This window comes from Cibotium barometz, chromosome 28, assembly GCF_041138505.1.
Source record: "Cibotium barometz isolate CiBa-2024 chromosome 28, ASM4113850v1, whole genome shotgun sequence".
NCBI lineage: Eukaryota > Viridiplantae > Streptophyta > Polypodiopsida > Cyatheales > Cibotiaceae > Cibotium > Cibotium barometz.
Genome location: NC_141073.1, coordinates 33,425,404 through 33,449,698, shown reverse-complemented (window position 1 = coordinate 33,449,698; position 24,295 = coordinate 33,425,404). Strand labels below are relative to the sequence as shown.

Below are 24,295 nucleotides of genomic sequence, written 5' to 3'. Positions count from 1 at the left end.
GTGGAGAGAGTCCCTTATCAGATTTATCACAAAATACTTTACTCAAATCTGAAAATTTACTTACTTGTGGATAGCAGATGGAAGACCAATACCAATGGTGTCTGTCTGTGTGCAGCTACTAGTGGAAGATACCAGGGATGCAGCCGCCTGAAAGATGGTGGCAGGAGCCGCCTGAGGGGATGATTGGAGAAGATACCTGGCTATAGGAGCACACACACAGTCGCCTGGCTGTAGATGAACACCCTGGTTGCAAAGAGGAGACGGAGGCGGTGTAGGCGCCTACAGTGGATAGGGCAAACTGTTGGAAAAACAGGTGCGGGAGAGCACACAGGCGCCTGCAAGGGGCAGCGCCGTCTGCTAGTGATGGTACCAGCCGCCTGATGGATAGGATAGTACACAGGCGCCTGCAGGTGGCAGCGCAACTGTTACTATTGGTACACGCCGCCTCTGTAGACAGCAGCACAGCTCGTGGTGGCAGTTGCTTGCTGATTAGGTGTAACACCTGGCTGTAGGAGCAGCCGCCTATGGTGTAGTGGGCAGCCCATTGGATAACCAGCGCAGCCACCAGTAGAGATTACAGCCGCCAGCAGAGGGTACAGAAGTGCAGCCTGTTAACAGCCGCTTGGGAGCAAGAGCGTATCTAGTTCAGCAGCCGCCTGGGAGAACATGCGCAAGAGATGGTCGCCAGATTCTTTTTTTCCTTCCTCTCCCCGATGGAGGTGGTGGCTCTTTTTTGTAAGGTTGGAGTGGAGTTTAAACTATTGTGATTTGGCTGGCTCCCCACGTTTGCATGTGGGCGGCCAGTTCCATGGTGGGTTGGGTAGGTGACCATGCACCCACCCCCCCACACACACAAGTCAAGTGTGGCTCCCCACCTTGGCCCCTAAGTGGGTGCCCAAAGGGGGTGTCCACTTTTAAGTGAGTGTGAACATATAACCTTATAAAACAAAAGGTTAGAATATAAAATATTAAACCAACATGTGCAATACACTTACCACCTGTTCACATGCACCAAAACTCGTCAGAAGACAGAGCAAACTTCACGACTTACTGGCAGGCGTCCCCGCTCAGTAAGTGGCACGTCAAGCAGGCAAACACAAAAATACAAGTCATGCGAAAACAGTTTCAAACATGCAGAACATGAGTGCATGTGCAAATAGTATCATGGACATATCTCCCGTTCATGGAACAAGTACAAAATATCTGTTGGGCACAAAAATGGCAAAATAGTCCTCATTTACCCACTTTGCATCAATAGGCAAATAATTCTTAAACTTCACAAGGTATCTCCTGGAAAGCTTTCCTGCAGGTAGCTTTCTCTCCTTGTGAAAAACAATCTGTCATGGCTGGAGGATCTCCTCAAGCTCATCAATCTCTGGCGGATCTTTTGTGACAGACTCGTCAAGATCTGGCCCCACATATTTCCGAAATAGACTCACATGAAATGCATTGTGAATCTTCCAGTGACTAGGTAAAGCAAGCTTGTATGACACTTCATTGATTTTCTGAATCACCTTGAAGGGTCCATAATAGCGAGAAGAAAGCTTAGGATATGATTCTTCTCGTCCTGGCCTCTTCCGAAGCCTGGCCTTCTCAAATTTCAGCAAAACCCAATCACCTTCTTTGACTTGCATGTCCCTTCTATGCTTTATGCGAATTCTAACATAGGAAGATAATCCTCCCATGAACTCTGTCTTTTGGATACATATGCCCGAAGCATATCCTCCAAAATCTGATTCACTCTTTTAGTTTGGCCATCAGATTGAGGATGATAAGAGGAACTCAAATTCAAAGTTGTTTCCAACTTCTCAAAAACAAGTTTCCAAAAATCACTCGTAAACTTAGAGTCCCTATCACTGACTATGTCCTGCGGTAACCCGGTAACCCGTACAGTCTAAACAATTGCTCGATAAACTGTTGAGCTAATTGCGTAGCTGTAATAGTCTTCTGGGTCGGTAAAAATCTAGCCATTTTGGTCAAGCGATCTACCACAACCCAAATAGAATCGTGGCCTTGATGTGTTCTTGGCAATCCGGTAATAAAATCCATGGAAATACTTTCCCATTTATTACCTGGGATTTGTAAAGGATGCAACAACCCAGCCTGTCTAAAGCGTTCAGCTTTATTTGCCTGACAAATCTGACACTTGAGAATATAATCTTCTACATACCCTTTCATCTTTGGCCAATAAAAAGTGTGTTTCACTAACGATAGTGTCCTGTGTACCCCAGGGTGTCCAGCAGAAGGGGCGTCGTGACACTCCTTAAGAATCTTGGACCTAAACGGAATAGCAAACCATTCCGAATCATCCATTGGCCTCCTGCAGCCTGAATAGTAGACTGCTCAGTCATCGAGTCTTGGTCAATCAATGAGCTCCCGCCCTGGATCTTCTGCCAAAATGGACCAAAATAACTATCAGTCCTGTAAAGCCCTCTCAATGACTGAAATAAGTCAGTAGAAATCTCGGTGAACGACAAAGTATTCATCTCTCCAATTCGACTAAGCGCATCTGCAATACTATTCATGGACCCTTTCCGATAACGGATCTCAAAATCAAAATCTTGCATTAACTCTGCCCAACGAGCTTTTCTTCCTCTCAAATCATCTGCATCACACACATACTTGATTGACTGATGATCAGTCAATACCACAAACTTGGAGCCATATAAATAATGTCTCCAAACCTTGAGAGCATGAATCACAGCATAAAGCTCCTTCTCAAGGGTTGGCCAACGAGATTGAGTGTCGTCTAGCTTTTTACTTTCAAAAGCAACCGGTCTACCATCTTGCATAGTCACTGGCATAAGTTTCAAGAACATAAGGCCGACTAGGATCGGGTAATACTAAGATAGGTGCTTCCTTGACTTTATCTTTCAAAAGTCTGAAGGCCATTCCAAGTGATAGGCTGATTTGACTTACGTCCACGACCTTTCAATAAGTCGGTCATCGGTAGTGTGAGCTGAGAGTACTCCCGTACAGATTTCCGAAGAAAAACAACAAAACCGAGAAAAGAACGAAGTTGTTTCACTGTTCGCGGTATAGGCCAGCCCAGAACCTTCTGAACTCGGTCATAGTCAATGCTCAATCCATCTCTAGTGATCTTGTGTTCCAAGTAAATGATGTCGGTCATAAAGAACTCACATTTACTTAACTTAGCATATAGTCGATTCTATCTTAAAATAGATAAGACAATCATGAGGTGTCTGACATGATCCTCAAGAGTACGACTATATATCAATATATCATCTAGGAACACCACCACAAATTTTCCCAAATGTTCACGAAAAAGATCGTTCATCATTTGCTGGAAAGTGGCTGGAGCATTGGTTAACCCAAAAGGTAATACGAGAAACTCGTAATGGCCATACCTAGTCCGAAAGGCGGTTCTTTCGACATGTCTTTCATGAATACGTATCTGGTGATAGCCAGTACGTAAATCTATCTTCGTGAAATATTTCGCTCCTGCTAACCGGTCAATCAGGTCATCTGATCTAGGGAGAGGATAATGGTTCTTAATGGTCAGCTTGTTCAATCTCTTGTAATCTATACACATTCTCCAAGTATTGTCCTTCTTTCTCCTAAGCAACACAGGTGCACCCCAAGGTGATTTACTTGGACGGATCTGGCCCATCCTCAAATAATCTGCGAGTTGTTTAGCCAACTCATCTTCCTTGGCTTGGCTCATCCTATAAGGTGGAATACTGACAGGATGAGCACCAGGGATCAAGTCAATACGATGATCTACTGCTCGTTCAGGTGGTAAACCCGATGGCAGTCCCTTAGGAAATACGTCTTGAAATGAATCAAGTATCTTCTGTAATTCTTTGCTTTCAAACACACTTAATTCATTTACATCCATGGAAGGGATGAGAAAAGAAGAAAGTGGAATCAATACACAATGGAAAGCGGTATACAAAGAAGAATCCATTATATTTCCAAAATCAATTGTATTTACAAGAGGTCCTTGAGAGGGATGAATACAATCACCTAAAATACTATACTTGGTGTCCCTATGTTGAAAAGAAAAAATATGACTAGACCAATCTATCTGGACTTCAAGAGTCTTAAACCACTCAATGCCTAATAACAAGTCTACATTTTCCAGATGCATAACATAGCATTCCAGAGTGTCTTTGTAGTCCTGAATCTGGATTGGAAGCATCTTCACCTTGCGATCCCAAACTTGCCTTCCCGCAGGTAGGCGTACCTCATAGGTATGGTCGCTGAGTGTCGTATCAAGACTCAATTTCTGCACAAGTTTGTAGTTAACAAAGTTATGCGAACTGCCAGGGTCTAAAAGAATGTGAATTTTATGGCCATTCACTTCTCCATAAACACGGAGAAGTGAATGTAAGCCAAATACCTTAGAATTGAACAGACAATCAGAACAAGTACTAGGGCGAGAAAGTACAGTAATTGACGTACCCGTCAAAGACAACTGGTTAGCTGCCTTTGGCTTGGGTCCTGCGTTTGTCTTGGTACCCTTTTGCTTTGGGCACTCATTACGCATGTGTCCTTTTTCTTCGCAGATAAAACAACGTCCTTTCTTCTTGAGCTTTAAAGCCCTAAGGAGTCGTTTCTTCTTCGCTGGAGTCGAACTGGAACTCTTCCAAGGTTGGTCCGAAGACTTTCCTTTTGTCGTGTTAGCCATAGGTGTAGAGAACTTTCTTTTATGCTTGTTCCCCTGCTCGGTAACGGGTTTCGACGTGGAAGAAACCATCGTATCATCATAGATACGAGCTGAATGAATGGCCTCGTCCAATGTTTTACATTTGTTATTTTTAACCTGTAATCGGTACGAGTCTGGTAAACCAGCTACGAAAAACCCCAAAAGAGTAGTGGGATCCATCTTTGTAGCTTTCATCTGCAAGTCACGAAACTTCTGGAGGTAGACCTCATAAGTGAGGTACTGCGAGGTCATGGTCAAAGCTGAAAACCGGGCAACAACATTATAGTCATCCTCTCTCTTGAGGAATTCTTTCTTGAAAACGTCTTCGAATTGTGCCCAAGTCGTTGGCTTAGGGTTGAGTTCCTTCCACCAAAGCAAAGCTTTGCCGGACAGGAAACCTGCTGCTAACTGGATCTTCTTTCCATCATCATATGGATGAAACTGAAAGTGAACTTGCCACTTATGTAGCCACGTGTCCACGATCTCCTTGGTGCGCTGCTTTTGCTCGCCTCCGAACGGTTCCGAAGTAATGTTGGGGCCTAAAGCTGAAGCCAAGGTATCCATACCCGAGAAAGTAGAGAGGGTAGTGGTCAATAGAGCAATGAAGTTCTGCAAAGCTTGCATCTGGGCTGCGATTTGTGCCTGACGTTCCGTCGAAGAAGCTTCGAGAGCTACTTTGAACTCTTGGAAATCTGATTTTGACACAAAATCGTCAAAAAGATCGGCATCGGTACCTTCCGTAGCCGGCAAGCCTTCGCGTTCTACAAGGGGCTCCAACTCCGATTCTTGGGTTGACATCGTGAAGAGGGTACGTGGAGAGAAAATTCGATCTTTGCACAATGAAAGTGCGAGCGAACTTGAGAGCTTGAGAGCTTGAAAACTTGAGAACTTGAGAGATGTGTGGCAAGAAGCCCACTTAAGGGGTTTATAAAGATAGCCCCAAAAGCCAAAAATCTCCAAAAGCTAGGCTTAGCTTTTGCTTTTGCTTTTGTGTTTTTTTTTCTTGAATAAATAAATAAATATATATATATATATGGATATATATATTCTATATTCTTAAAAAAAAATAAACACTTTGAAACCTTGGAGGAGGGGTCTTTTAAAACTTAAAAAAAAATAAAATTTAAACTAAAAAAAACGAAAGCTTTAAAAAAAACGTAAGCTTTACTTGTTTTTTTTCCCTCCAGGATTAGCCGCCGGCGTGTTGGCTGCCGTCGATTGAAGTTGACGTCCACCTCCGGCGTGCTGGCTCCCGTCGAGTGAAGCTGACGTCCACCTGCGCTGCCATCATCGACTGCTGCCGGTGCCTGCCGTGCGTGGCCTGGGCGCTTGCTTGGCTTGGCCTGGGCGCTGCGTGGGCTGGTTGCGCAGGCCTGGCCGCTTGGCGTAGGCGTTGTTGCGCTGCTTGGGCTGGCTGCGCAAGCCGGCAGGCTTGGCAGGCTTGGCCGCTTCCTGCAGTGTCGCCTACAACACGTCAACCAGGATCACCCGGCCAGCGCACAACCTGCCAGCGAATAGGCGATCCAGCACGTCTCTCGCTCTCTCTCTCTCGATCGTTCATGAAAAGCAACGAACAGGCTCCCTTTTTTTTTTTTGCTTTCTCTCATGCGATTGTCTTTCCTCTCCTTTGCAAAGCAAACGACCCTACCATCTACCATCCCCATCAACATGGGTTTCTTTGATGAAGAAAAAACACATACTAAATCTGAAAACAGCAGTATGCACAGAAAAAACAGCAAGCTTTTTAACACATACCTTTCTTCGACCTCTTCTTCTCTACCTAATGACTTGCTCGTTCATGAGGTATGCTCTGATACCACTGTCAAATCCCCACGGATCTCCTCGTGTGATCGATCTTGGTTCAGACTTGAATCCTGCAAACAAACGAACAAACAAACAACAAGGGGGTGCAGGCCTGACTCACCTCCCAACCATGACAGCCGTGGGCGAGCCCACAGTCTTGGTTGTCCCCACCGAGCCACGAGCTGAGCTAACTAGGATGACGTACCGACCAATCTCCTCCTCGCGACGTCCCATACCGCCATGAAGTTGCCCTCGCTCGAGACTGCTGCCGGCCTCGGCTGCGTAAAGCAGGTGCACGTGTGCACTAGATCCAGGCTCCAAGACCATAGAGCTCTCACAAACTCGCGAGACTCTCTATATCCCAATAACTAACCTTGGCCACCCTTTTATAGGCTCTTGGCCGGTCATCGGGCGTCCACACTTGGGCGCCCGCCCGTCCATACTTGGGTGCCCGCCCGTTAGTATATCCCTAACTCAGCTCGTCAATCAGCCTGCCTAGTTCCAAGCTTCCCCAAACCTCGAAACTAGTCTTGTGTGCGTGTAGCACACGGTAGATACACACTGTGCACATGACAGATGGAGAGCTGAAATTCAGAAATCCACCTCGCTTGAAGCATGGAGATCCCGCATCTCAAAGGTTGAGGTCATTTATGCAAAGGGAAGAGGTGACAGCCACCTCTCGTCATGCATCTTCTCCACAAGGCACAAAGGCTGACAGGTATATGTATACTAGTGCTCATGGAGGGCATGATGGTCACATGTATTCAAGGCATGTATCCCATGGAGGGGGTGATAGGTCTGCCACTAGAAGAGCCTTGTCTACTGAGTTGTCTCATGGAGAGACATTGCCTTATGCAGGAAGGTCACATGCATCTGATTCTCAGGTTTGTGGAGCACATGCCACCGTGCTTCATGAAACTTCCATGATGGCCCATGGAGCCCATGCAGATAGGGCTGGCCCGTTGGATAAGGGGAAAAGAAAAAGAGAGGACCATGAGCCTCATGCCAGAAAGCTCAAGGAATTTAAAGCAGGTGACAAGTCCGTTAAGTTTGATGTTTTTCATGGAGAGCATGATGCTTCCAAAGTTTTAGCATTTGTGGCACAGTTTGACATTGCTTTCAGTGATGAGGACTTCACTTAGAAGTCTAAAGTACGCCATGCTAGCATGTTGAAGGGGACCGCTGCTCATTGGTGGATCACTGAAAAGATCACCAAAGATCCCATTTGCACTTGGAAAGAGTTTAAGGACAGATTTTATGCCCAGTTCTTGCCACCTAATGCGGAGCAAACTCTCACCCAAAAGTGGGATAGACTTTAGCAAAGAGATAATGAAAGTGTGCAACAGTATGTCAATAAGTTTTGGAAAGTGTTGCTTGAGGTAACCCTTTTTATGCAAATCACTGAAGATGAAAGAAAGAGGAAGTTTCGCTCCGGATTGCAATCAGCTTATCGTTCGGGCATTGAATTGCACCCGAAACACACTTTGCAACAGCTTATAGCCTTTGCTCTTGCTACGAAGCAATTGGTGCTCAAAATTAAGCAAGATCAAGGCGTTTCAAAGGGCAAAGATAAGGCTGTCCCAAATCTGCAAAAAGGTGGCCACCTAAAAAGAGCTTCCGGAAGATCTAGAAGGGAGGTAAAGCTGAAAATACCTCATCTAAAGATCATGGCCCAAAGAAGAACAAATTTGGTTTGACCCCCGAGCAAAGGGAGCAATATGCCAAGGAGGGGAAATGTTTTTCTTGTGGCAGCAAAGAGCACATGTTTAGTTAATGCCCTGACCGCAAACCAAAGCATGAGGACAAGCAAACCAAGGCTAATGTGCATGCAGTTCCCGATGTGTAGGGAAACACAAAACATGATGCAAAAGAACGGATGGTATGCAAAGCATGGAGTCAAATCAAGGATCAACCTGCCTTATTTATGTTTGATGATTGTGCAACCGATAACTTCATCTCTATTCAGATGGCAGCTGCCTTGGGTATTGAGGTTGAGAACATGGGACCAAATTGAAGCAGAAACTGCCTTTGTTGGTAAAGAGGTGCAGGTTACTCCACTAATAGGGAAGTTGCGCATACATATCGAGGGTTACCTTGATCATGAGCATTTCTTAGTTGCACCACTTAATGGATGTGATGTATTGCTTGGCAAGCCATGGCATCATAGGCTTGAGCCCCGCAAAGAGTACAAGACAAACATGATTTCTTTTATGCATAGAGGCCGCATGCATATCATTGATGCCGGCAAGGAAGGGGATTCCATCCCACTTGTATCTCACATCCAAATTAATAAAGCAATGAAAAAGAGTCTTTTTGCGTACTTGGTTTTTGTTCGTGATAGCATTGTACCAAGTCATCAAAATGTGGATGCTTTGACTCACGATAGGCTGAATTTTCTTCATGCATTCAACGATTGTTTTACTGATGCATTGCCAGGTGAATTACCTCCCCAAAGGCCCGCATAGATCTTGTGCCAGGCAGTTCTCCACCTAACAAACCCGCATACCGTGTGAGTGCCGCACAACAAGAAGAGATAAATGAGCTTTTAGAGAAAGGTTTGGTTCAGCCAAGTTTCTTACCTTATTGCTCTCCCGTGTTTCTTGTTCAAAAGAAAGACGGGTCATTCCGCATGTGTGTGGATTATAGAGCTTTAAATAAGCTCACCATCAAGAATAGATTCCCAATCCTGCGTATTGATGACATTTTGGATAAGCTTGATGGCTCGGCTTGTTTCAGCCGTCTTGATTTGAAGAGTGGTTATCACCAAATACGAGTGGTGCCACAAGATGTCCACAAAACTGCATTCAAGACAGCTTTTGGATTATATGAATTTTTGGTGATGCCTTTTGGTCTCACCAATGCTCCCGCCACATTTAATCGTATGATGGATAGGATATTCCGACCCCATCGCAAATTCACAGGTGTATTCTTCGATGACATCTTGGTTTTTTCCCAGGAACATAGAACTCATTTGGTCACAGTGTTCGAAGAGTTGCGGAAGCATAAACTTTTCATTAATGCCAAGAAAAGTGAGTTCTTTCTTTTAGAAATACATTATTTGGGTCACATTGTATCTAAGGATGGAGTAACAATGGATCCTGCAAAGATAGAAACCATTCGGAATTGGCCAGAGTTGCAAAATGTACATCAAGTACGTAGTTTTCTGGGATTATGTTCATATTATAGGCGTTTCATAAGGCATTTCGCTATGAGAGCCACCCCTCTACATGATCTCACAAAGAAGAAAACCACTTTCAAATGGACTCCAAAAGAACATGATGCCTTCTTGCAGCTCAAGCATGCTATCATATGTGGACCCGTATTGATTGTTTCCGACTTACAAAGGTCATTCATAGTGGAATGTGATGCTTGTGGCGACTGTATAGGAGCTGTCCTAAATCAAGAAGGGCATGCAGTTGCATATGAGAGCCGTCGTTTGCATGATGCTGAGCTTCATATGGATATCTATGAGAAAGAACTCTTGGCTGTAATTCATGCCTTAAAGATATGGAAACATTATCTTCTTGGGGCTGAATTTGTAGTCAAGACAGATCATCAAAGCTTGAGATATTTTCTATCTCAAACAAAGCTTTCGGAGAAGTAGATGAGAATGGCAAACTTTCTTTCCATGTTTCATTTTCAGATTGTCCATACTCCGGGAAAGAAAAATGTGGTGGCAGATGCATTATCCAAGAGGCCTTATGTGGCTGCAGTTTCAGTGGCCTCTCATGGAGACTTATCTGCTATGCAAGATTTGTATCATTTGGATGCTGATTTTTGCCATATTGGACTGATTTGATGGCTGGTCACTCACATGCCTCTTATGTGATCAAAGAGGGTTATCTTATGAAGGATAACTGCTGGTGCGGTGAAGGATATGCGTCCAAAGGTTATGGACGAATGGCACGCTCCACCTTATGCTGGTCATAGAGGTATCATGCCTACTACACGCATGATTGAGAGATATTTCTTTTGGCCAAGCATGCATAAAGACATTGAGGCATATGTACGTGCATGTATTACTTGCCAAAAAGTGAAATTTGACAGGCAAAAACCTCCAGGTTTGCTTTAGCCATTACCTATTCCCTCGCAGCCATGGGAAAGTATTACTATGGATTTTATTATGGACATGCCTAGATCCCAGCATGGGAATGATGCTATTTGGACCATTGTGGACAGGTTTAGCAAGCAAGCTCATTTCTTGCCCGTCAAGAAAACCATTAAAGTTGATCATATGGTGAAGCTTTTTCTTGCTAATATTTTCAAACATCATGGTATGCCTAAATCCATTGTTGGGGATAGAGATCCCAGGACTACCAGCCTCTTCTGGCTTTATTTGATAACATGGGCACTAAACTTGAGTTTTCATCAGCTTATCATCCCCAAACGGATGGCCAAAGTGAAGCTGCAAATTCAGCCGTGTTGGATTTGTTGAAGTGTTATGTGGCAGATCAAAAGACTGCATGGGAGAAGTATCTTCCACTTGTTGAGTTTGCCTACAACAATACGATCCATGCCTCCGCGGGAAAGGCCCCGTTTGAGATTATTTATGTGGCAGAGTGGTATTGCCACCCATCCTTCGTACAAAGGATGAGATTTTTGCAGCTGATGAGTATGTTCGTGACTTGGATGTAGCCTTTGCTCAGGTACGGATAGCCATTGCAAGGTGACAAGATAAGCATAAAATGGCTGCTGACAAGCATAGAAGGGACATGCAAGTCAAAGAAGGTGATTGGGTTTTGCTGAAACTTGAGAAAGCTAGGCTTCGGAAGAGGCCAGGACGAGAAGGATCATATCCTAAGCTTCTTCGGAAGAGGCCAGGACGAGAAGAATCATATCCTAAGCTTTCTCCTCACTATTATGGATCCTTCAAGGTGATTCAAAAGATCAATGAATTGTCATACAGGCTTGCTTTACCTAGTCATTGGAAGATTCACAATGCATTTCATGTGAGTCTTTTCCGGAAATATGTTGGGCCAGATCCTGACGAGCCTGTCCTCACAGAAGATCCGCCAGAGATTGATGAGCTTGAGGAGATCCTCCAGCCAGAACAGATTGTCTTTCACAAGGACAGAAAGGTTACCTGCAGGAAAGCTTTCCCGGCGATACCTTGTGATGTTTAAGAACTATTTGCCCATTGATGCAAAGTGGGTAAATGAGGATTATTTTGTTGACTACCCACAGCTGTTGCAGGCCTATCTTGAGGCTTTTCAGTTGAGGACAACTCTTTAGAAGCCCGGGGGGATGTCACCAATTTGCCGACCATTTGGTCCATCTCCAGATTTGTGTCTCGTTTACTTGAGTCCAGGCCGGTGTCTCATGTGAAGGGGCCAGTATTTTTGCATGACATGGACGGGAGCCAGACTGGTGCCACCCGTGTGTTAGTAGGATGGTGTCGTATGGACAGGAGCCAGACTGGTGCCACTCGTGTATGACCTGGACTGTGTGCTATCCATGGGATTGTCACGCCATGGAAGAGCCAGTATTTGTGCCGTGTCTTGCCTATGGGATTGTCACTCCATAGGGAGGCTCGTGCCTGGAACTGTGTCTTACCTATGGGACTGTCACTCCATAGGAAGACCGGGATTTATGTTTTCTGTCGTGCCATCATTGTGCCCGACAGAAATGTTTAGTACTTGTTCCATGAACGGGAAATATGTCCATGATACTGTTTGCACATGCATTCATGTTTTGCATGTTTGGAACTATTTTCGCATGACTTGAATTCTTGTGTTTGCTTGTTTGTCGTGCCACTTACTGAGCGGGAACGCCTGCCAGTGAGTCGTGAAGTTTGCTCTGTCGTCTGACGAGTTTTATTGCATGTGAACATGTGGTAAGTGTATTGCATTTGTTTATTTCTTAGCATTCTTTTTAACCTTTGTTTTTTATAAGGTTGCAGTTTCACACTCATTAATGAGTGGGCACCCTTTCAATATTTCATGGTACTTTTAGAAGGGTGGGCATCCATTTTGGGCACCCACGTTTGAGTCATGGTGGGAAAGGGAACCCCTCATGTGTGTGGGGGTGGGTGCATGGCCACCTACCCACCCCCCACCTTGGAACCTTTGGAACTGGTCGCCTCCATGCAAGCTAGGTGGGCCGGCCAGCTGTTGGACGTGTGCCCTTTCCATCGCTCAGGGTGATCCTCCTCTTGCTTATAGACGGGTATGCATGGCCACCTTTTGCCGGATTTGACTCCACAGGCGACCTCTCCATCGCTTACATATAGGCGACCTTGATCTTGCTCTGCAGGCGGCTATCCTCTTGCCTTGCGGGTCCTCCCAGCAGGCGGCTCCGCCCAGACACCACCTTTTCCACCCAGCAGGCGGCTGCACACAGATCTCACTACTCTTTGGCCAGCAGGCGGCTCCGCCCAGACACCACCTTTTCCACCCAGCAGGCGGCTGCACACAGATCTCACTACTCTTTGGCCAGCAGGCGGCTGCGCCCAGACGCCATCCTCTCCACCTTGCAGGCGGCTGCGCACAGATATCACTGCTCTTTGGCCAGCAGGCGGCTGTGCCCAGACGCTACCTTCTCCACTTTGCTCTGTAGGCGGCTGTCCTCTCTTGCCCTGCAGGTGACTGTGCGCAGGTTCTCTCGCTCCTCTCTGTCCGGCGGCTGCGCCCAAGTGTCCTTCTCTAGCCCCTATGCAGCTGCACTTAGGCGCCTCTAATATTTGTTCTCCCACTAGCGAGCTACATGCGACTCTCTCACCTGCAGGCTGGCAGCAACAGCAGTAATAGAGACTTCTTCGTTCATACGTGGGTGCCTACTACTTCTGAAGGCCATATCCATTATTTTGCAAGGTAAGTGGATTGAGATTTAAGCAAAGGTCTTTGATGTAAATCTTATAAGGGATACTCTCTGCTGCTAACACCCGTTCGGTGCCGGGTAGTCCAAGCTTTTGGAGAACCGCAGTCCATGGGTGCCGAGATCGGGAGAGCCAGGCGTTAGTACGGGAGCGCCTGTTTGTGCGTGGTCCTGAAACACCAGTGGGGCGCTCTCTGCGGATTCCAGTGAAGGCACGGGACCGTAGAGATTAGACTTCTTCAAGTGGATCGCTCTCCTTCGAACGTCTACTTCAAGTCTCTTGTTTGGTAACTGTATTCATCTCAGTTGTACATGGACATCATCTGGTTCATTGAACCCATGGAGCATTGTATCTCTTAAATACTCCCAATAATATATCATATATTGAGGGGGGGGTCGGCCCGTTGCGGCCCCAGTGCTGGTGTCCATTGATCAACATTTCATTTCATTTCAGTTTTCAGTTGTTATTGAGTTGTCCATTTATATTGTGAAATTTAAGTTGTGCTATTATGCGTGTGGGTGTCCAGCGGAGTCTATTCCCACTTGACGGGGTCGGTTTCAGACCACCTGTGTGGTTGTTCCCTCCCCCACCCCTTGTATGAGATGGCCTTCTTCTCATAGAGCGGCCAGCCAGAGGAGAAGTGTATCTTTATTCCCCGCTTGGTCTTTGGTCCTCGCCCTGTACATGGAGGCGAGTTTGTATCTAGATCTTGAGGCTGTTTTATGTTAACTAATAGAAGGATATTGTTTCCGGTAGAAAATTAAACATTTTGCATTGGCAAACATATTCAAAGTGAAAGTTAACTCTGCAAACTGAGTAAAACTTCCTTCAAGCTTCCGCGTGTAACATCTTATTTGGTCTCTTTGGCCTTTTACAAGAGGAGGGTTGAGTTAAGCACGTGCACACTCAACACGCAGGCACACATGGCGTTGTGATGGAGGAGCTTGCCAAAAGATTAGTTTGTTTTACTTTTTTTTTTTCAATGCGCAGTGTTATAGAAACCTTTTTAATTGTGATATGGTTCTCTTAATGCAGGTTTTGTTTCAAAATGATTCCCTTGCAACATTGCTTGCAAGAGTTGTGGGCATACTTGGACCCATTGATCCCGAGGTTCTTGCCAAGGGGCGTGACACTCATAAGTACTTCACGAAGAATCATATGCTTTATGAGCGAAATCAGGTAAGGTCTTGCTATTACTTTATTATCTGAAAGCAAAAAATTAGAGCTTCTGTGCTTTAGTTTGAGTGGGAATAGCTTTAAAGTAAGGTAGATTTTAATATCTTTTGATGTAGGTTGCTGATCACCAAGAGAACTTCTCCTTGCTTCCTAGAAATTAGAAACCATTGACTCACCAAGATAGAGAAATAAGGAAGGCATTTCTAACTTCAAGACTATCTCTGAGACCAAGTGGCACATATGTAACTTGCATTGCTTGGCCTCTCTGGACTTCATGGACTCTGAAGTCAGGTATCTTACCTTGGTACTTCTCCTTTAATGCCATCGGTCCATAGTGGTGCATGGCAGGTGGTTTACATTCCCTCTGCTAAAAGTGCAGCTGTTCTTATATGCATGTCCTCCAATAGGCTAAATATTTGGCTGACGTTGAATCAAACCACTTGATGCAAAAGAAGCTGCAAAGTATCTCTCATGCTAGAACGCCAGCTCAGCCAGGTGAGAGGAGGCGCTGTTGGTGAGCAGAAGGTGAAGGAGCTAGTGGTGACCAGAGCCGATGGGCGGCATTGTCATGGATTGTTGGCAGACTGACAGCAGCATGGTGGAGGTACATGCGTCTGGGATCTGATACAAATTGAAGGCCCTGCCTAGGGTTAGGAGAGGCAGCTAGGCTATGGAGGGTGGCTCTCCATGGTGGTTGTGAGTTGAGAGAGAGAGAGAGAGAGAGAGAGAGAGAGTACACCAGTAGTGCGCAACTCAATAAATAATTGATTACTGTTGTGAGCTTGAATCAAGCACATGCTTTTTGCAGGTTTAGAACCTTAACTTTTGACTCACACAAATCACATTAACGTGTACACTCGACGTAACTCCTCTCGGGCGAGGTAGGTCCAGAGTAGCTCGTGGAGGGTCCACAAGATCCACTATGTCGGTTTCCTCCACCTCCTGGGTCCGGAAGAAATTGGTGATGGTTGGCTGCCGAGGGAGGGGGCGGGGTGGCTGGGGCCTGTGTCTCAAGAAGGTGTCCCTGTGTCTGCGGAGCTCAAGCAGGAAGAGGCCCAGGCAACGCTGGTCCTGGAAGTCAATGATCCTGGAGAGTGGACCGAATCCCTCACGAAATAGACAGTGAAACCTCCTGCGGATCTCATAGTATACTGGGCAACGGCATATGTAATGCTCCTCTGTCTCAACCTCTGTGTGGCATAGATGGCAGATCCTCTGCTCTCTGGGTGTCCGTACGAGGTGGAAGGGGTTCAACCCTTATGTGCCATGTGGTGTGCACAGACCACCTCAAACAAAGGTGGGCACCTCCTATCAGTGCCCACACGTCAAAGAGGGTTCACATGATCAAAAGGGTGCCCAAAGGTTGGGCTGCCTATACATGGGTTGCGTGGACCCGGGCTTTGGCCAGTGAGATCGGTGCCCAACTTTAATGAATGTGAACAACAAAGGTTATAAAACCTTTAAAAATAATAAACAAGGGTTTAAATGAACACGTACCAGCTATTCACATGCCATGTCAAAATACAGGGCACTCACATGGTTCATGGGTGGGCGTCCCCCGTCCTTGAAATGGACACGCCATAGTAGGCAGTCACACGAAAACAAGTCACGCAAAATCAGTTTCAAGCAAGCAAAGATGCGTGCACATGCATTATGCAATGGATATACCTCCCGTTCTTGGAACCTACAAATAGCAAGTCTTCTCGAGCATGGAATTGGCTCAGTGGGAAACCTAAACTGGGATCCTTGAGAGTTGGTTCCACGTCTTGGCCACACTGCGGGTGACACGAGGTGTGGCCTCCCATAAGAGACACGAGTCTTGGCCTCAATAGAGGTGACACGAAGCTCCCGTATCTTGGCACGAAGTAGGTGACATTCCCCCTTGGCTTCTAAACAGTTTTTCCTGAATTGAAAAGCCTCCAAATTCGCATGAAGAAGCTGTGGGCAATCTTTGCTTCATCAAGCCACTTTGCGTCGATAGGCAAATAGTTCTTGCACTTCTCAAGGTATCGCCTCGAAAGCTTACTAGTAAGTAACTTTCTCTTCTTTTGAAACACAATCTGTTGAGGTTGAAGAACTTCCTCTAGCTCATTAACCTTTGGCGGCTCATTTGTGATAGGCTTTTATGGCTCTGGCCCCACGTACTTCTGCAATAAACTCACATGAAATGCAATGTGAATCCTCCAATGATTAAGCAATGCAAGCTGGAAAGCAATCTCATTGATCTGCTTGATTACCTTAAAAGGTCCGTAATACTTGGTAGAGAGCTTAGGGCTTGCTCTCTCCTTTTTTGGCCTCTTTCGGAGTCTTACTTTCTCAAATTTAAGCAATACCCAATCATTCTCTTTGATGTCCACCTCTCTTCTATGCTTGTCGGTAGCCCTTTTATACTTATCTTGTCCGCACTTTTGCAAAGGAATCTTTGTAAACAAGCAATGGCTGTCCGCACTTGTGCAAAGGTAACATCAAGATCTCTGATATACTCATTTGCTGCAAAGATCTCATCCTTATCACTTTGCCATATACAATCTCAAATAGGGCCTTTCCCATGGAGACATGCACTGTGTTGTTGTATGCAAACTCTTCCAATGGTAGATACTTCTCCCAAGGTGTTTTTTGATCTGCAACATAGCATTTGAGAAGATCCAACATAGCTGAATTTGTAGGCTCACTTTGCCCATCCGTTTGGGGATGATAAGCCAACAAAAAGTCCAGCTTAGTACCCCTGTTGTCAAACAGAGCTCCAAGAGAGGCTCGTAGTCCTGGGATCTCTTTCCCAGAATGGACTTAGACATACCATGGTGTTTGAAAACTTGTGCCACAAATATCTTGACCATATACTTAGGCTTAATGGTCTTTTTGACCAGCAGGAAGCGTGCTAAACCTTTCAATAATGGTCCAAATAGCTTGATTGCCTTGTTGAGTACGAAGCAAATCCATGATAAACTCCATTGCAATACTTTTCCATGGTTGTGAGGGAATAGGCAATGGCTGAAGCAAAATTGGAGCCTTTTGCTTGTCAAACTTGACTTTCTGGCATGTGATACATGCACGCACATATACCTCAATATCCTTGTGCATACTTGGCCAAAAGAAATAGTGCTCAATTATGTGCGTAGTAGGTATGATACCTCTGATATGGAGGAGCATGGCACTCATCCATAACCTTTTGCCTTATGTTTGACACAACACATAGGCAGTTATCCTTCATGAGATACTCCTCTTTGATTACATATGAGGCATGTGCATGTCCAGCCACTAAATCAGTCCATATATGCCCAAAATCAGCATTAGTATGGTATAACTCACAGATGGCAGACAAGTCCCCATGTGAGGCAATTGACACTGCAACCACATATGGCTTTCTAGACAATGCATCTACCACCACATTCTTCTTTCCTAGAGTGTGCAAAATCCGAAAATGAAACATGGACAAGAAGTTTTCCTTCCTCATATGCTTCTCCGAGAGCTTTGTTTGCATCAAGAAGTTCCTTAGGCTTTGATGATCTGTCTTGACCATAAGATTAGCCCGAAGAAGGTAGTGTTTCCAAATAGTCAATGCATGAATCACAACCAACAACGCCTCCTCATATATGCCCAAAGAAAGCTCGGCATCATGCACACGACGGCTTTCGTAAGCTACATCATGTCCCTCTTGATTTAGTACAGTCCCAATGCAACTTCTTGATGCGTCACACTCCGTGCAGAAAGGTTTTTGGAAGTCTGGAATGACTAATACTGGCCCACTCATAATGGCATCCTTGAGCCTCTTTCTCATCGTCGAGAGTCCCTTTGAAGATTGCTTTCTTCTTAGTGAGCTCATGCAATGGCAAAGCAAAAGCGTGTTTAATGATGATTAATGCAAAGCAATAAAGATTGACGCTAATCACATGCTCATGACATAGAGAAGGAGAGAGAAGGAGAAGAGACACTTTACCTAATCTACTCGTACTATATTGAATGAGTAATTACAATGATTGTCATAGATCTAATGTAGATCTAGACTATGAATGCTATGAATGAACTTATGCTTATTGTCCTCCACTGTGCGTTAATGGAAAATGCTGATTTGGAGATGTACTTGGCTGATTCAAATTGTTAGACTGCATGCCCTTGGACTTTGGCTCTACATTCTCTGTCTTTGAACGAATACAAATGACCATGACTTGCCTTTATATAGGGATTTGATTGCAAGTCGTAATCAGGTCGGTTTTCACTTTTCAGGCCACAAAAAGTCATAAAATGTGTTCATATTGTGCTCATAATATGTCCCAACCATTGGTGCATGTCTTGGGCACCTCCGGGCACCTATAGGGCCACCAAATTGGCTCCAAACTGCCCATACACGACCTCTAACTTTGCATTTAAGGCGGCTGTAAGGAATAATCATGTCTATGTGGCATCGGATTTCAATTTGATTGCGGATTGGATCTCCCATAGGGTGTCTCCACCACTATCTCCTCAGAAACTGCAGACAACAGAAGTTGCCCCTTTGCCTCTGGAAGCGTTATTGGCATGGTAGACTCCATGAACACCTTAGAAACCGAAGTACTTATTTTCTTCTCCTCGTCAATGGATTCAGTGATAATTGTGGGAACCTTGTGAACTGTCACCTCCTCGATGGCTATCATGATCTCGGGAACTCGCATGGAATCTGGAATTGTTTGTGGCTCTGCATGCTCGAGCAATTGTACCTCTTGGTTGACCTTGACCTATGGATCCGACACGGTTTCTAGTGCCTCTTTGGTATCCCTTGGTCCTTGGTCTTCTACTGTGGTACTCTTGTCCTCTACCTTGGTCTTTACCACACTTGCTTCCACTGGAGTACGTTGATTCATGGCAAAAAGCTTCTTTAATTCTTTCCAATACTCTTCTTCACGTCTTTCGTGGTCTTTTCTTCTTTGCCTTACTTCTTCACATTATTCCCTTCTTTGCCTTGCTTCTTCTTCACATTGTTTCCTTTGGCGATCTTGGTCTTCACATGCTTGTTGGTAAATCTTTTCCCTTTCTTGGGATTGTTGTTCGAACATTGCCCAACTAGCTTCACTTTGCCTTTTCATCAAAGTGAAAATATCCTTTATGGTTGCCATGAAGAAACGCTTGCTATTGTTTTTTCTATAATCAGCTCCAAAACCCTAAACCTAGGCTTTTGCATGCATTCTAGACACCTTAGAACCATGCTAGACTGAAATCTAGACTTTTTACTACTATACTATGCTGACAATGAGCAAAAAGTTATGCAAAAGGCTAATTTGATGCAAAAACGCAAACCCTAATTTTGTTTGCAAACCCTAGCATTGATGAAAAACTTTTCCTAGAAACAATCTAGACATACTCTGATACCAATGTAGCATGACTACTATGCGGAAGCATGCTTAATGATGATTAACACAAAGCAATAAAGATTAACACTAATCACATGCTCATGACATAGAGAAGTAGAGAGAAGGAGAAGAGAGACACTTACCTAACCTACTCCTACTATATATTATTGAATGAATGAGTAATCATAATGATTGTCATAGATCCAATGTAGATCTAGACTAAGAATGCTATGAATGAACTTATGCTTACTGTCCTCCACTGTGCGTTAATGGAAAACGCTGATTTGGAGATGTACTTGGGTGATCCAAACTGTTAAGACTGCATGCCCTTGGACTTTGGCTCTACAATCTCTGTCTTTGAATGAATAGAAATGACCATGACTTGCCTTTACGTAGGGAATTTGATAGCAACTCGTAATTAGGTCGGTTTTCACTTTTCAGGCCATAAAAAGTCATAAAAAATGTCATAAAATGTGTTCATATTGTACCCATAATATGTCCCAACCATTGGTGCATGTTCTGGGCATCTCCGGGCACCTATAGAGCCACCAAATTGGCTCCAAACTGCCCATATACGACCTCTAACTTTGCCCTTAAGGCGGTTGTAAGGAATAATCATGTCTATGTGGCACCAGATTAAGGTGTGCACCGTGACATCAAAGGTTGTATTTGCTAGGTGAAGGACTTCCAAAGTGTGCGCAATCCGAGTGATCCCTTACACCCACTTTGTCTTCATCTTCGGGCTCACATTTAAGACTAGCAAGTTGCTGGACTACTGACCCGGACTTGGCCAAATGATCACTCAATTCTTCATTTTCATTCATTTTAAGCTCATAAAACTTGAGCTTCAAAATAACTTTGGAATTAGTGGTTTTATTATCGAAAATGCTTTCCAATTTTGCTTAGATTTACGTGGCCGTGGTCTTGAAGTTAGTGTGATGAACCAAAGAACCCGGGAGTCTGGGACCAATCAGGGCGTTGGCCCTCCAATTCCGTTGTCGCCACAGCTTGTGCTTTTTAGGTTCAATGGCTCTTGGATCCTCATCGTCCGTGGACACTGTTCCCCTCTTTAGTTTGCCATGTAGGGAGTCCACTTCTGGCGATTCTCTCAATGAACGGGGTGCTAGCAGACATTGGTAGGTCATGATAAAGTAATAATACTTTCACTTTTGTTACATGTGTTACTGCTGCTTGTACGTAGGTGAAGGTGGATGGTGGGCAGTAGAGGCTTTGGACGATGCACTTAAGGCGAGTGACGATGGATGACAGGCAGAATGACGCTGTATGAGCAGAGAGGCCGTGACGGTTGAGGTGGGAGCCGTTTCAGAGGTGGCTGTAGAAGGTGAAGAGGAGGCACATGGACTAGTTGCAAGGAGAAATGGAGCAAAAGTGAAGGCGACGGGGAAGGCCTGTGGAGGCGGAGCTCGGGAGGAGAAATGGCGCTAAAGTGACATGCGATGCGGAAGGCCTGCAGAGGCAGAGCTCAGTCCAGGGAGCGGGCCCACTCAGCCAAGGTCCTTGCCCCCCTGGTCCGCCCATCTGGCTGACCAACCACCTCAGCTCAGCTGATGGGGCTATCACAAGCTCCGCCACCCTTGGCAGCCAGATGGTGGAGCAACCGGTGGAGGTGGCAGGGATGCAGCTGGTGGCAAACTTGCACAGGTGGGTGGTGGCAGGTATGCAGCCGGTGGCAAACAGCTATCACAAGCTCCGCCAACCTTGGCAGCCAGATGGTGGAGCAACCAGTGGAGGTGGCACGGATGCAGCTGGTGGCAAACTTGCACAGGTGGGTGGTGGCAGGTATGCAGCCGGTGGCAAACAGCTGCAGCCTTGACGAGCATAACTTTTAGTGAAGATGCAATGATTGTAGAGGTTGCCTTCACATTTGCATGTCCAAACCACCGCCAATTATTTTCATAGGTTGTACTTCCCTATAGATAAAATACTGTAGAATATACTCAAGAAAATAAACCTTGTTGCCAATTAAAAAAGTGGCAGACATAGCTGTAAAAGCTTCTTGACTCTAGTAAAGACACATCCGCTGACGTGTCCATCTGTTGTGGCAGTGCAACTACTGAAGATACCTCAAACGATGTCTAGTTTTTGTATTTTTATTTTTTAAATTCGTAAACATGCTCAATGACACTGAAGACTTTCCATCAAGTCCATATTTAAGAACCTTCTGTTTTAAGACGGGCTCCCCTGGGATATCCCACTAGGATTAATCCCATGTCTTACTCTGTTGGGTGGCTATTTTTTAGATTGCTTACCCAGTTCCTTACATCCCACAATAAATCACTCCATAAATTATCACCAGCATGGTGCAATCCTGCAACCTGCTAGTTGTTTAGCATGGTGTTCCTCATATGACTTCCACATTCCTCTGCTAGAAGAAGCACTAGCTCGGGAAGCGCAAGGACTAGAAGCCCTGGTGGATTTGTTGAAGTACACCGTCATATACATGCGTGCATTCAAATTGTGCACTGCATAGCTTCTGAGTAGTTGAGAGTGAAAATTTTAGTGTGAAAAAACTTGTTTAACTTGGTACAATATTTTTCTAGCCGCCTGCCATGTGTGGGGGGCCAAACAAAGGAGGAGTGCTAGTGAGGGGACAAGAGAACGGGCAAGGAGGAGCAGGGGATGAGGAAGTTTGGAGAGAAGCATGGTTGTGTCAGTAACCCTAATGCTTAGATTTTGAAACTAAAACTTTGATCAACTGATGTCTGCCAGTACTAATTATAAAGGAAGTTGGTGTTTTCTGAAGGATAGGTTAGGTATGACTTTCCTAGACATTTTTTCTGAACTCACCTCATAAAATTGAGGTGCTAAGTGCATTATTGACAAGTGCAATCTGGGTTTTCAGTATCTGGACAACCAGTTTTAGAGGGGGAGAACTGTCATGCAGCTAAGGTGATCGTGTTAGTACAGAGGCCGCACACATGTGCTGGTGGAGCCTGGATGGCCCCCTCTTTTGGCCAACCAGCCCTCCCTTTTCTAAATGGCCAAGCCTCAGCTAACGTGACCGTGCTAGTATAGAGGCCGCACACATGTGCTGGTGGTGCCTTGATGGCCCCTGTTTTTGGGCAGCCAGCCCTCCCTTTCTAAATGGCCAAGCCTTGCCCCCTTTTGCTGTTTTTTTTTTGTTTGTGTGCGCGCGCGTGCATACCGCGGGGGGGAGGGGGGGTGGGCGGGGGAGGTGGGGGTGGGGTGTGTACTGGGGCTGCGAGAAGTGATCTGACCACAACACTATATACATGGCCAGTCTACTTGTCCGACCTCCATGCAGGAGATTTGTGGCACATCAACCCAGCAAGACCCTCCAACACTCCCAGCACTTCGAACAAGAGCAGGAACTGGGCTTTGATACCATGTTAGAGATGGTTACGCTGATCCACCAGCTCTGAGGGGGCATACATATGCTAAGGGAGTGGTGGGCACCCACTCCATGAACTATCCCTCCCTCTCCAAAAGGCCATAGAGAAGGGAGCTGCACACAACACTTTATGTATGCTACCTGTCCACAGATCCAACCTCCATGTGGGATTAGGTAGCTATAGAGTTTGATAAATAACCAATAAAGCAGCTAGCCCTCACAGTTCGAACAAAGAAGACGAGGAGAACTGTATGTGGAGTTATTGGAACCCTTGCATGGGTGACCTGTGTGTCCTCGACTCTTGATTTTGCCAAATGAAGTCTACAATTATTAACTTTGTAACTTCAGGGTTTTGAAAATGTGATTTTTTTGGTGGTTTGCAAGAAGTGTCAGGCATAACTTTTATGGTTGGTAGTTTAATACTTTGGACATGAACAGGAAACTGATCAACTGGAGTATTTACTTCCAAAGAAAACATCACTAAGCCATCGGCTACCAATGGGAGACCAAGGTTTTGTGGAGTTTGTTGGATATCTTCTCCAAAACAATCCAGCCAAACGCCCTACTGCAGCAGAAGCGTTACGGCACCCATGGCTCTCCTATCCTTATGAGCCCATATCCTCTTGACATCCCATTGAATCAAATTACATTCTTCTGCTTCCGTGGTGCCTCAGATTTTTTAATGTAGAATAGCTTATTATGAATTGTAAAGGTTAGACAATCTTGGATCATCCATAGAAGCATGTGTCCTTTCTTTCTCACTTAACTTAGGACTGCCTTTAGTTGATGCCAACAAAAGGACTACCTGTAGGATGGCAACAAAAGCTTCATGGCCCAAGCGTTGTATATTCACTGATTTCTCAAGTTTTAGTTAACACTAGTCTGACTTTGCACTATTGCTCTCTTCATTCATACATTGTTAGTGGTACACAAATTGTACAACACAGGCTACTTCACAAAGGTTTTGTTGAGAATGTATTAATATCTTCTCTCTCTCTCTCTCTCTCTCTCTCTCTCTCTCTCTCCCTGCAAGGTCAATGATGCTGGAGAATCTTGTGCATACAACCCTTCCTGCCCTATTTTGTCTTTCATATGTGCTGGGTTTTTTGTGTGGTGGTTATTTAATTGAATTGTTT

The 24,295-nt window shown here is 45.2% G+C and overlaps 1 protein-coding gene across 1 annotated transcript in view; it reads left to right on the top strand.

Moving 5' to 3' along the window:
• Positions 1–24,055, top strand: part of LOC147622761 (uncharacterized) — a 78,609-nt gene extending 54,554 nt beyond the window's left edge. The window contains exons 6-7 of the mRNA XM_086822388.1: positions 14,322–14,465; positions 23,598–24,055. Of these exons, the coding sequence (XP_086678514.1) occupies positions 14,322–14,465; positions 23,598–23,786 (333 nt within the window). The 3' untranslated portion in view covers positions 23,787–24,055. The remainder of the gene's footprint in view (positions 1–14,321; positions 14,466–23,597) is intronic.
• The last annotated feature ends 240 nt before the right edge of the window (positions 24,056–24,295 follow it).